General features: G+C 38.5%; 1 protein-coding gene across 2 annotated transcripts in view; it reads left to right on the forward strand.

Moving 5' to 3' along the window:
• ABHD18 (abhydrolase domain containing 18) overlaps positions 1-13,844 on the forward strand; it is a 74,086-nt gene that overhangs the window by 22,055 nt on the left and 38,187 nt on the right. The window contains exon 5 of one of the 2 annotated variants that reach the window (XM_054553436.2): positions 3,860-3,960. Coding sequence (XP_054409411.1) covers positions 3,860-3,960 — 101 coding nt within the window. 2 annotated transcript variants of the gene reach the window in all.

A 13,844-nucleotide genomic window follows, 5' to 3' on the forward strand; every position in this document is an offset into this window, starting at 1 on the left:
GGGAGGCTGAGGAGCATGGATCACTTGAGGTCAGAAGTTCGAGACCAGCCTGGCCAACCTGGCAAAACCCCATCTCTACTAAAAATACAAAAAAATTGGCCAGGCATGGTGGCATATGCCTGTAGTCGCAGCTACTCAGGAGGCTGAAGCAGGAGAATTGCTTGAATCTGGGAGGCAGAGGTTGCAGTGAGTCGAGATAGCACTCACTGCACTCCAGCCTAGGTGACAGAGCAAGACTCAAAAAATAAAAATAAATACATAAAAATAAATACGTAAGAAGAACACTTTAAAACTATGCTAATAGGCATAAAAAACTAAATTGGAAAGTTTTTTGGATCAAAAATTCAGTTTTATAGAGATATTATGTCTCCTTAATCATTTTTTTAAATGCAATGCAATTTTAATTAAAGTATTGAACATAGAACCTAGATCCATACAAGCATCCTAAAATTATTTTGAGAAAATACTTGAGAGTACAATCAGATCAGGAATACTCTGGTAAGGAAGAGTAGTAAACAAAGACTAGTTCAGTCATATAACAATGAGTATTAAAATGCTGCAGTTGTCAACACAGCATGATATTGGTGGAGAAATAAAAGATAGGCAAATAAGACCTAATGAAGGATTGAAAATAACTTGCAGAAATATATGGATGTTTAGTACATGATAATAGTAGCGTTTTAAGTCAGTTGCAAAAATATGTGGGTTATTTAATAGATGACATTTGTCCAACTGACTACAAAAAAAACATTTTTTTTTTTTGTAAACAAAATATTGTTTTGTTTTGAGACAGAGTCTCACTCTGTCACCCAGGCTGCACTGCAGTGATGCAGTCATGGCTCACTGCAGCCGTGACCTCCTGGACTCAGGTGATCCTCCCACCTCAGCCTCCCACGTAGCTGGGACCACAGCCACATGCCACCACGTTCAGCTAATTTTTGTATTTTTTGTAGAGACAGAGTTTTTGCCATGTTGCTCAGGCTGATCTTGAATTCCTGGGCTCAAGAGATCTGCCCACCTCAGCCTCCCAGAGTGCTGAGATTACAGGTGTGAGTCACTGTACCTGACCTAGAATTTGTTTTTTAAAAAAACTAGCTTGTCCCGGGTGCAGTGGCTCACACCTGTAATCCTACACTTTGGGAGGCCGAGATGGGTGGATCATGTGAGCTCAGGAGTTTGAGACCAGCCTGGGCAACATGGTGAAACCCCGTCTCTACTCAAAATACAAAAAAATTAGCCGGGCATGGTGGTGTGCACCTGTAATCCCAGCGACTTGGGAGGCTGAGGCAGGAGAATCGCTTGAACCCAGGAGGCAGAGGTTGCAGTGAGCCGAGATCGCGTCACTGCACTCCAGCCTGGACAACAAAGTAAAACTCTTGTTTCAACAAAACAAAACAAAAAAAGCTAGCTTGTAATCCTAGCACTTTGAGAGGCCAAGGCAGGCAGATTGATTGAGTCCAGGAGCTGGAGACCATCCTGGTCAACATGGCAAAACCCTCTCTTTACAAAAAAAATGTAAAAATTAGCTGGGTGTGGTGGTATGCCTGTAGTCCCAGCTACTCTGGAGGCTGAGATGGGAGGATTGCTTGAACCCTGGGAGGTGGAGCATACAGTGAGCCAGGATGGCAGCACTGCACTCCAGCTTGGGTGACAGAGTGAGACCCTGTTTCCCCAAAAATTAACTAATTAATTAGTTAATTAATTTTTTTTAAAGTTAGATATATACATCATCCACAGATATGTTTTTGTTTCTGATTTGAATGAAAATATGTGGTAATTCAATGCTACTTTAATTCTTTTACTATTGACCTGAAATTTTTAAGAAATAATTAGGCCAGGCACAGTGGCTCATGCCTTAATCCCAACACTTTGGGAGGCTTGAGGCCAGGTGTTCCAGACTAGCCTGAGCAACATAGTGAGATCCTGTTTCTACAAAAAGAAAAGAAATACTTATTTGAGAGGAAAATAAGTTTAGGTGTTGAATGTTAGCAAATGCTTTTTTTATATGTGTAGAAATTACATTTTTTCTTATTTACTATGTTGACATGACTCATTACATGAGATTGCCTGACACTGAACCATTGTAACATTTGATGTCAACGCTTATTTGATTATGGTAAATTATTTTTGGAATTTGTAAACAATTATTTTTATACTGTTGAATGTTGTTGAATTAACTAGTAGTTTATTTTGAGTTGTTGTATGTCAGTGTATGAATGTGATTTATTTATTGTTTATTTTCTCAACTAGATTATAGTAAAGGATATAGAAGGAAAAGAAATGTGTATAGGCAGGAACCATGTCTTTAAAAACCACAGTGGTCCACAAAATCAGAGAAAATGTTTACAAACTACTCATCTGACAGGGAATTAAGAACCAGAATATAAGGAGCTCAAATAACAGGGAAAAATCATAGTCTGATTTTAAAATGGGTAAAAGATCTGAATAGACATTTTATATTTCTCTTTTTTTTGAGACGGATTCTTGCTCTGTTGCCAGGCTGGAGCGTAGTGGCTCGATGTTGGCTCACTGCAACCTCCGCCTCCTGGGTTCAAGTGATTCTTCTGCCTCAGCCTCCCGAGTAGCTGGAACTACAGGCGCACGCCATCACGCCCAGCTAATTTTTTGTATTTTAGTAGAGACAGGGTTTCACCATGTTGGTAAGGCTGGTCTCGAACTCCTGACCTCAGGTGATCTGCCTGCCTTGGCCTCCCAAAGTGCTGGGATTACAGGCGTGAGCCACCGCACCTGGCCAACATTTTACATTTTTCAAAAGAAGACATACACATGGCCAACCAGGTATATGAAAAAATGCTCAGCATCACTAATCATCAGAGAAATGCAAATCAAAATTACAGTGATATATCATTTACCCTAGTTAAAATGGCTTTTATCCAAAAGACAGGCAGTAATGAAAGCTGGTGAGGATGTGGAGAAAGAGAAAGAGGAAACCTCGTACACTGTTAGTGGGAATGTAAGTTAGTACGACCACTGCAGAGAACAATATGGCGCTTCCTCAAAAGCTAAAACTGGAACTACCATATGACCCAGCAATCCCCCCACTGGGTATATATGAAAAAGAAAGGAAATCACAGTATCAAAGTGATATCGGCACTCCCATATTTATTGTAGCACTATTCATAGTAGCCAAGATGCGGAATCAACCTAAGTGTTCATCAGCAGATGAATGGATAAAGAAAATATACAAATATGCAGTGAAATATTATTGAACCATAAAAAAGAATGAAATCTTGTCATTTGCAACAACATGGGTGGAACTGAAGGACATTGTTTTAAGTAAAATAAGCCAGGCACAGAAGGACAAATTTCATGTGTTTTCACTCATATGTGGGAGCTAAATATTTTTAAAAATTGAACTCATGAAGAATAGGTTGATGATTATCAGAGGTTAAGAAAAGTAGCAGGGAGGGGAAGATAGAGTGGAGATGATTAATTGGTGCAAATGTACAGTTAGAATCAATAAGATCTAGTATTTGATAGCATAATAGAGTCACTATAATTAACAACAATTTATTGTATATTTTGAAATAAGAGTGGAATTGGAATGTTCCTAACACAAGGAAATGATAAGTGCTTCAGGTGATGGATACCCCAATTACCCTGATTTGATCATTACAAGTCATATGCCTGTATGAAAACATCACATGTACCCCATAATACATTCAATGATTATGCACACAAAATAATTTAAAATAAAGTACAGTGGCATAAAAAGTTTACATAGTAGGTGCTGAAAACATGATTTTAATTGAATAGAACTTTTTATTAGAAGAACATCCATGATAGACCAAGATATCTTAGTTTTCTTGCATACATCTTGGTTTTGATTTTCTTTTAGATTGAAGAGCAATCAGATTGTAAGATCTTAGATGGACACTTTGTTTCCCCCATGGCTCACTATGTGCCTGATATCATGCCAATTGAATCTGTTATTGCAAGGTAAGAATTTTTGTTCAAAAAGATGAATTAATACATTATTTGTGTTCATTAAAATTATAATATCAACACTATGTTATTTGAAATTAGGAGTAACAAGGCAGGCCTAAATTATTGAAAAGGCTGAATTAGAAGATATTTTAATTCTTCAAAGAACATAAGGAGTATATATACAAGGATATTCATTGAAGCATTGTTTATAGTTGCAAAAAATAGATAATGCCTAAATGTTCAACAATAGGCGATTAATTTTCCATACTGTGGATACCATTAGTGACATGGAAATATGGTCACAATGTGTGAAAGTTTAAGAAGATAATACAAACGATTTTTTAGTACCATTTTTGTAAACACACAAGTATGCACACACAATCACACAGAAGTTTCCAAAGGATATATATGAATATACAAACTCTGCTTATCTTTGAGTGGAGAGATTTTTGGCTTTTAAATTTTTAGTTTTAGGTCAAGCATGGTGGCTTATGCCTGTAATCCCAGCACTTTGGGAGGCCAAGGCAGTTGGATCACTTGAGGTCAGGAGTTCTAGACCAGCCTGGCCAACGTGGCAAAACCCCATCTCCACTGAAAACACAAACAATTAGCCAGGGGTGGTGGCAGGCACCTGTAATCCTAGCTACCTGGGAGGCTGAGGCAGGAGCATCTATTGAATCCAGGAGGCGGAGGTTGCAGTGAGCCAAGATTGTGCCACTGTGTTCCAACCTGGGCCACAGAGTGAGACTCCATCTCAAAAAAAAATTTTTTTTTTTAGTTTTAAATTTTTACAATGTACATGTGTTGATTTTATAATAGGAAGAAGAAGTACTTTTAAGTGAAGAAACTAAAAAAAGTGGTAACTTAGACAAGACAGACTACATAGTTCAGCTAAGTAAAGTGCCTCAGGATTGGTATGTAATTAGCATATCAGTTTGAGAATGTAAATAGATGTTCTGAAATACCTGAGTTTCCTAAGTGGTTAATTATACAATAGTTGAAAACTGGCTTTTTGGATCTTTGTTAGAGTACAGAGGTTATTCTTAGCCCAGTCTTGTTAATGGTTTTTTGTTTGTTTGTTGAGACAGAGTCTCACTCTGTTGCCCAGGCTGGATGGAGTGCAGTGGTGCTCACTGTACGCTCTGCCTTTCAGGTTCAAGCGATTCTCATGTCTCAGCCGCCTGAGTAGCTGGGATTATAAGCATGTGCCACCATACCCGGCTAATTTTTGTATTTTTAGTACAGATGGGCTTTTGCCATGTCGGCCAGGCTGTTCTCCACCTCCTAGTCTCAAGGGATCCACCTGCCTCGCCTCCCAAAGTGCTGGGATTACAGGCATGAGCCACCACGCTCGGCCACTGTTAATGATTTGTGTTTCGTTTTGTTTTGTTTTGCTTTTGAGATGGAATCTCACTCTGTCTCCCAGGGTAGGGACAGAGTCTCCAGAGTCTCACTCTGTTGCCTAGGCTAGATGGAGAGCAGTGGTGCTCACTGCACCCTCCGCCTCCTGGGTTCAAGTGATTCTCCTGCCTCAGTCTCCGGAGTAGTTGGGATTACAGGCACCCGCCACCACACCTGGCTAATTTTTGTATTTTTAGTAGAGACGGGGTTTCAACATGTTGGGCAGCCTGGTCTTGAACTCCTGACCTCAAACGATCTGCCCACCTCAGCCTCCCAAATGCTGGGATTACAGGAGTGAGCCATTGTGCCTGGCCTGATAATGGGTTTTTTAAGTTGTTTTTAATTCTAAATCAGTGTTGAACCTAGATCTTTACACAGTTTTCTATTTTATGTTTTAGCTAATTTTATTTAAAAAGAACAAACTACTGTACTTTTTTCCCCTACACTGTTGATAATAAACTATTTGCTGCTTCTGGTTAGTAGGTGTTTTCTACTTTTAAGATTTTGTCTGTAATAGCAATGATAAAATAGTGATACATGTATGGGCATTTGAAAAATTCTTCAGTCAAGAAGAGATTATTCTGTAATGGAAACCTACTTAACCTTTTAAGTGAATGTATTGGAATCCTGAGTTCCAATACATTCAGAACCGTATAAATGAACCTATAAAGTGCGAACTAACAGAAGAGCGGTTTGATTGACCTGATTAAAAGTTGTAGTCAGCTGTCCATTATTTTGTTACCCCTAAGGCATTATTTTAAATTTATATTTTTTTCTGTTGATAACCTCAGAATGAAAGGCAAGCAATGTCATGTAGTGGAAAGAGCTAGAACTTTGGATTAAACAGATCTGGGATTGAACCCTAAATCTACTCTTTATAGACCTAATGTCAATTACTTAATCTCTGAACCAGGCTTTATAAAATAGGACTAATAACACTTATCTCATAGGGTTGTTAAAAGTGATAAATAAGGAATGAGGCCGGGCGCGGTGTCTCACGCCTGTAATCCCAGCACTTTGGGAGGCCTGGGGGGGCGGATCACCTGACATCAGGAGTTCGAGACCAGCCTGGCCAACATAGTGAAACCCCGTCTTTACTAAAAATACAAAAAAATTTAGCCAGGCGTGGTGGCAGACATCTGTAATCCCAGCTACTCAGGAGGCTGAGGCAGGCGCATCACTTGAACCTGGGAGGCCGAGGTTGCAGTAAGCTGAGATCGCGCCATTGGACTCCAGCCTAGGTGACAAGAGTGAAACACCATCTTAAAAAAAAAAAAAAGGAATGAAAATAGTGTGTAGGGAATATAAAAAACATAAACATGTAGCTCGTTTATGTATTTATTTATTTGTTTGACAGAGTCTTGCTTTGTCAATCAGGCTAGGGTGCGGTGGTGCTATCTTGGCTCACTGCACCCTCAACCTCCCCAGCTCAAGTGATCCTCTCACCTCAGCCTCCTGAGTACTTGGGACTGTAGACTGATGTCACTAGACCTGGCTAATTTTTTTTAGTTTTTTTTTTGTAGAGATGGGGGGGTCTCACTACATTGTCCAGGCTGATCTCAAATTCCTGGGCTCAAGTGATCCTCCTGCCTTTGCTCCCCAGAGTGCTGAGATTACAGACTTGAGCCACTGCACCCAGCTTTAACTCTTTTAGATATGCTTTATCTTATTAATGCTTTACTGAAAGCATTAAGTCAGCCTGGGCAACATAGAAAGACCCTGTCTCTACCAAAAAAATAGAAAATAAATTATCTGGCCATGATGGCATGTGCCTATAGTCTTATATACTGAGGATTGCCTGATTGAGGTTAGAGTGAGCTATAATTGTACCACTGCACCCCGGCCTGGGTGACAGAGCAAGACCCTGTGTCAAAAAAAAAAAAATTTTTTTGTAAAGCATAAGTGAATGTGTAGCTCTTTAGCCAGTATGCTAAAGGATATAGAAGGAAAAGAATCTTTCAGTTTCTATATATCATCACTTCAATCCCTGGAACTATGTGTCCCTTTCTCATAGATTCTCCACCTTATCTGGACAGTTATACAAGCTATAAAACATAAAGAAAGGAGGAAAATTATGTGCTTTTACTCAGAAATACTCCTCAACATCTGTTGGAAATTGAGGAAGGGTTCTTTCCAGTTAGTGACAGGAATGGGGAAACAAGTTGACTTCCTGTCTCTGCAGTGGCATATTTTTACAACATAATTAATATTTTTTTCAACAATTTCTAGTCAGATTTGAAGCATAACTTATTTTGGTGAAATACTATAAGTTCCCAGATGATGCACATTGACATCTATTTTTCCTTTCTTTCCCCCTGTCATTCTTGTGCAGCAATTTATCTTATTGCATTAAAACATTAGAAAATGCAAATAAGAAAAAAGAAAAAAAAATTCCACCAATGAGTGTTAACCACTATTTTATGTATATTCTAGTGTTTCTCCTGTGTGTTCACATACAACTGTACTTATTTTTTTTTTTACCTAATTAATCAGTGAATATGCAGTTGGTTATCATTAATGACTCTTTGGTATTCCATACTGTGGCTCTACCATAATTTACTAATTCCTTATGGTGCACATTTAAGTTGCATTGTTTTTCACTGTTATAAACAACAACACAATGAACATCCTTAGATACATCTCCTTACCTGCTTCTCTGATTATTTTTGTGCCGTAAGTTGCTAAACATGGAATTTCTGGATTTATAAGATTTGCGCAGATTTTAAACTTTTGATCATATTGCCAAATAAGTAGGAAAAGTTTAAGGCTATGCCAAGTATAGATTAATCCACAGGGAGAAACCTATTTGTCCTATTGTCATTTGGTCCATTACTCATGATTCTGTCTCTTTTTCACACTTTCTGTTTTTATTGAGGTAGAGAAAAATATATCAGGTAAATGAAATAAGGGAACTGCAAGCATTCTTTTCCCTTAAAGAATAGTTTTAAGACTGCTTAAGATCTGTGGTGACAGGTTTTATAGACCACAAAATATGGATTTCCCTATGTAATGTAAAATAGCTCATGAATTGTGATGTATCTTCTGGACAGCCTATGTTGGAAATGTATTTATGTCAAAATTCCAAGTGAATTATAATATTTTAAAACATAGCATTCAGGCCAGGCGTGGTGGCTCACGCCTGTAATCCCAGCGCTTTGGGAGGCCAAGGCGGGCAGATCACCTTGAGGTCAGGAGTTCGAGACCAGTCTGGCCAACATAGTGAAATCCTGTCTCTACAAAAATTAGCAGGGCATGATGTTGGGTGCCTGTAATCCAAACTACTCAGGAGGCTGAGGCAGGAGAATCGCTTGAACCTGGAACGCAAAGGTTGCAGTGAGCCGAGATTGTGCCATTGCACTCCAGCCTGGGTGACAGAGCGAGAATTCCATCTCAAAACAAACAAACAAAATGTCCATTTGAGCAACCTTAAATAATTTTATGGTAACATGGCATAGTTTAGTATTCAAATATTACCCAAGATTGAATTCTAACACAAGTTCAGGAAAATTTAGTATTTACCTTCTGGTAAAATATTAATATTCCTTTGAAGATAGTTTATCTGTCTTCTATATGATTTTCATTTCCCAGCATCAGAGGTAAAAAATATTTTTCACATAATTGGGTTTAGGTTCCTCAAATATTTAGGGATAAAGCACTCATTTTATGTATGTATTTATTCATTTTTAAATTTTTTAGATAGAGTCTCACTCTGTTGCCCAGGCTGGAGTGCAGTGGCGTGATCTTGGCTCACTGCAACCTCTGCCTCCTGGGTTCAAGAGATTCTCATGTCTCAGCCTCCCTAGTAGCTGGGATTATAGGCACATGCCACCACGCCTGGCTAATTTTTGTATTTTTAGTAGAGATGGGGTTTCACCATGTGGTCCAGGCTGGTGTCAAACTCCTAACCTCAAGTGATTCACCTGCCTCAGCCTCCCAAAATGCTGGGATTACAGGCGTGAGCCACTTGGCCTGGCCAGGCACTCATTTTAAATTATGCATACTTGCAAATAAACTGCTCCAGGCTTCCATGATATTTTATTCCATTTATAGAAATATGTGTGTATGTGTAGGTATATATCTGTGTGTGTATGTGTAACAAAAACAGCTATCATTTTCAGCATTACTTCAAGCATTACTTTTATGCCATATTCCAAATTGAACCAAAGAAGTAAGATATTACTTAAAATAACAAAATGTAGATAATTCCTGTTCTGATTTCATGCTTACTACTGATCTAGTTTTTATTTTTAAAAGAATAGTGGTTTATTAGAGAGTAGAAAGATCAGTATTTCTAAATTAATAGACTCGTGATTTTAAATATGTATGTTAAACTTTAAAATTAAATTTTACAACATTTTAAATATATATCAATAAAATAAACATAAGCAGGAAAAATAATACTTTAATTTTCACTGCTACTTTATTTTGATGGTTTTAACAGCAGTAAATCTAAATATATTTATGTGTGATTTTAAATATAAGTATGTAACTAAGTATATTCAATATTATAAGCAGGAAAAATAATACTTTAATATTATACTCAGCTTTTTTCTAATGATTACAGCAATAGTTTTTGCCAATGTTTTAAAAATCATTCTTACTATCTTTAAATGGCATAAATGGCATTCAGTAGTTCTCTACTCATTCTAAAAAGGAAAAAAAAATTGTATAAAAATTTTCCTTGGCTATAGAAAATTCTTTGAAGGTACTGGTAATTCCCTGTGTCTAACATAAGGAAGAGCCATGGGCCATGACTCAGCCACTCAGCTCCCTGCCCTTGGGCAGTTTATTTAACTGTATGGTACTTAATGGCTTCCCACTTCTGAATTAGGGCTTGCTGGAAAGATACAGGCAGGAATAAAGAAATTAAAGTTGAAAGGAGTGTGGACAAGTAGAGGAAAAGGAGTAAACAGCTACATATTCATTTACATGTGCTGGAAAACCAGTATTTAGCTAAAATCTTTTATAAAACTAATGTGATATGACCTGAGCAGAGCCAAAATTTAACTGTTCAAATAAATAGTATTCACTCACCTTTTCACTTTTATCGGGGGAACCAGCCCCCAATATTTCCACATAAGTTCTATTTTCCCTAAGTGTCAGCTGGTCTGAGAAATAAAGAGAAAGAGTACAAAGAGAGAAGTTTTACAGCTGGGCCTCCAGGGGTATCATCACATATTGGTAGGACAGTGACGGCGACCCCGAGCCACAAAACCAGCAAGTTTTTATTAGGGATTTTAAAAGGGGAGGGGGTGTACGAACAGGGAGTAGGTCACAAGGATCACATGCTTCAAAGGGCAGTAAAGATCACAGGCGAAGGCAAAATTAGAATTACTGATGAGGGTCTGTGTCCCGCTCTACATGCATTGTCTTGATAAACATCTTAACAGGAAACAGGGTTCCAGAGCAGACAATGGTCTGACTAGAATTTACCAGGCTGGAATTTCCCAATCCTAGTAAACCTGAGGGTACTGTTATCTCAACTGCATAAGACAGACACTCCCAGACTGGCTGTCTGTAGACCTACCCCTAGGAATGCATTCCTTCCCCAGGGTTATTCCTTGCTGGGAAAAGAATTCAGCGATATTTCTCCTACTCGCTTTCTGCAAGAAGAAAAATATGGCTGTATTCTGCCCGACCCTGCAGGCAGTTAGACCTTATGGTTATCTTCCCTTGTTCCCTGAAAATCGCTGTTATTCTGTTCTTTTTCAGGGTGCACTGATTTCATATTGTTCAAACACACGTTTTACAATCCATTTGTGTAACAGTGGTCCTGAGGTGACATACATTCTCAGCTTACGAAGACAACGTGATTAAGAGATTAAAGTAAAGACAGGCATAAGAAATTATAAGAGTATTGACTGGAGAAGTGATAAATGTCCATGAAATATTCACAATTTATGTTCAGAGATTGCAGTAAAGGCAGGTGTAAGAAATTATAAAAGTATTAATTTTGGGAACTGATAAATGTCCATGAAATCTTCACAATTTATGTTCTTTGCCTTGGCTCCAGCCGGTCCCTCTGTTCAGGGTCCCTGACTTCCCGCAACACACTTTCTAATTGATTTGCGTCTAATCAGATGTACATACACAATCTTACTGTACTCTCTGGAGATCAGGAAATATGATGAAAGAGTGTTAAAGACTTACATTTCAAAAGACTAGGCAGTCAAAAGGATATTTTTATTTTAAAAAGGAAAAAAAGTAACAACAACAAAAGACTAGGCAAATTCAGTACAAGAAGTTCTTTGAGGGTGCGGTAGAAGGAATACTGATTTCATATGACTTAAATTAGTTTCCTGGAATCTCAACCCTCTTCAGTCTGCCTCTCTTCTAGACTCAAAAAGCTAGATATTTGCCTTTTGGAATGTGTAGTTTGAAATTTGAAGAGTACTGCTTTCAGCCTTGTCAAAGGCAACAAGTGATTAAGAAAAGCAGTGTACCACCTGGCAGCAGTAGGCAAATATGTGATTAAAGATGTGTAACCATAGCAGCTGTTGGCTCAGAGAAAAACTTAGTCATTTCTTAATAGCTCTTATCTTCCTCCCTCCTTACTTTCTGTTCCACTTCTTTATTCTTCCTTCTTCTCCTTTCTTTGTCTCCTCCTTCTCCTCCTTCACCTTCTTCCTCTCCTCCTCCTCCTTGTTTTTTTTTTTGTTTTGTTTTTTGTTTTTTGACAGATTCTTGCTCTATTGCTCAGGCTGGAGTACAGTTGTGCAATCACAGTTCACTGCAGTCTTGAACTCCTAGGCTTGGGTGACCCTCCAACCTCAGCCTCCTGAGTAGCTGGGACTACAGGCATGCACCACCACAACCAACTAATAATTTTTTTATTTGTAGAGAACAAGGTCTCTCTATGTTGCCCAGGCTGGTCTTGAATTCCTGGGCTCAAGGGATCCTCCTGCCTTAGCCTCCCACGGTACTGGGATTATAGGCATGAGCCACCATGCCCAGCTTCACTTCTTTATCTCACTTCCTCTTTTCTCTCTCTCTCTTTCTTTGACATGGTCTCATTTGTCTTATCCTTTGTAAATTTTTCAAGACTTTTCTTTTTTTTTTTTTTTTTTGAGATGGAGTCTTGCTCTGTTGCCCAGGCTGGAGTGCAGTGGTGCGATCTCAGCTTACTGCATTCTCCTGCCTCAGCCTCCTGTGCCCGCCACCACACCCGGCTAATTTTTTGTGTTTTTAATAGAGATAGGGTTTCACCGTGTTAGCCAGGATGGTCTCAATCTCCTGACCTCGTGATCCGCCCACCTCAGCCTCCCAAAGTGCTGGGATTATGGGCGTGAGCCACTGCTCCCGGCCAACTTTTTTTTTTTTTTTTTAAGAGACTGGATCTCACTGTTGGCCAAGCTGGTCTCAAACTCCTGGACTGAAGTGATTCTACACTTCAGCCTCCCAAGTAGCTGGGACTATAGGGGCGCGCCATTGCATCCAGCTCTAATTCTTCAGGTCTTTCTGGTTTTTCTCCACTCCCCTCTCTCTGCAAATGCCATTATTAAATGTAGCCCCCCCAAAAGGCAAAGAACTAAATAAGATAAAAGCAAAACAGTTTATTCTAGTAACTTATAAATGTTACATTTTAAATTATATGAATTATCTAAGTCTGTAGCTTGTCTTTAACTCTGCCACTATGGTACTTTACATACTTAGGAACTTTAAACATCTTTTGAATGATTATTGGGATGAAATATTGGGCTTTTAGAGTCTAGAATCCAAAGCAAAGCAGTTATGCAGCTATGGAAGCGATACAGTTGTTGACTGATTTCTTGATTACTCAAGATGAAGGAGTTCATTATTATACTCAGACTTTCATTTAAATATATAAAATATATACATTTTGTAAAAAAACATGAGCCTGGCCAACATGGTGAAACCCCATTTCTACTAAAAATACAAAAATTAGCTGGGCTTGGTGGTGCACGTCTGGAATTCCAGCTACTAAGGGGGCTGAGACAGGAGAATCACTTGAACCTGGGAGGTGGAGGTTGCAGTGAGTGGAGATCGCGCCACTGCACTCCAGCCTGGGCGACAGAGTGAGACTGCATCTCAAAAATAGAAATAAAAAGTAAGAAAGTAGCCTTCTGGTGGCTTAGTTCTTACCATAGCTTAAAATGAAAGAGGCTCCTAGGTGAAGGTGAGTTGCTGATGTGGAAAAAAACGGGATTTTTTACTCTATTTAAAGACAGAACAATGACAACATATTAGCTAAAGCACTCATTTAGATTGTTTTAAAATTACAAAATAACACATGGTCATTATAAAATGAGTGCAAATAATACAGATTCTAGAGGAATCTTTAGGAAGGCTACCTATCAGGTACTACGCTCATGACCTGGGTGATGGGATTATTATTCTTTTGAAGGCTGCCTGTTTGTATCTTTTTCCTGTTTTTCAATGGGGTTATTTGGTTTTTGTTAAATTGTTTAAGTTTATTATAGATTCTGGATATTAGACCTTTATTGAATGCAAGTTTGTGAATATTTTTCTTGCAT

Source organism: Pongo abelii, chromosome 3 (genome assembly GCF_028885655.2).
Source record: "Pongo abelii isolate AG06213 chromosome 3, NHGRI_mPonAbe1-v2.0_pri, whole genome shotgun sequence".
NCBI classification, from domain to species: domain Eukaryota; kingdom Metazoa; phylum Chordata; class Mammalia; order Primates; family Hominidae; genus Pongo; species Pongo abelii.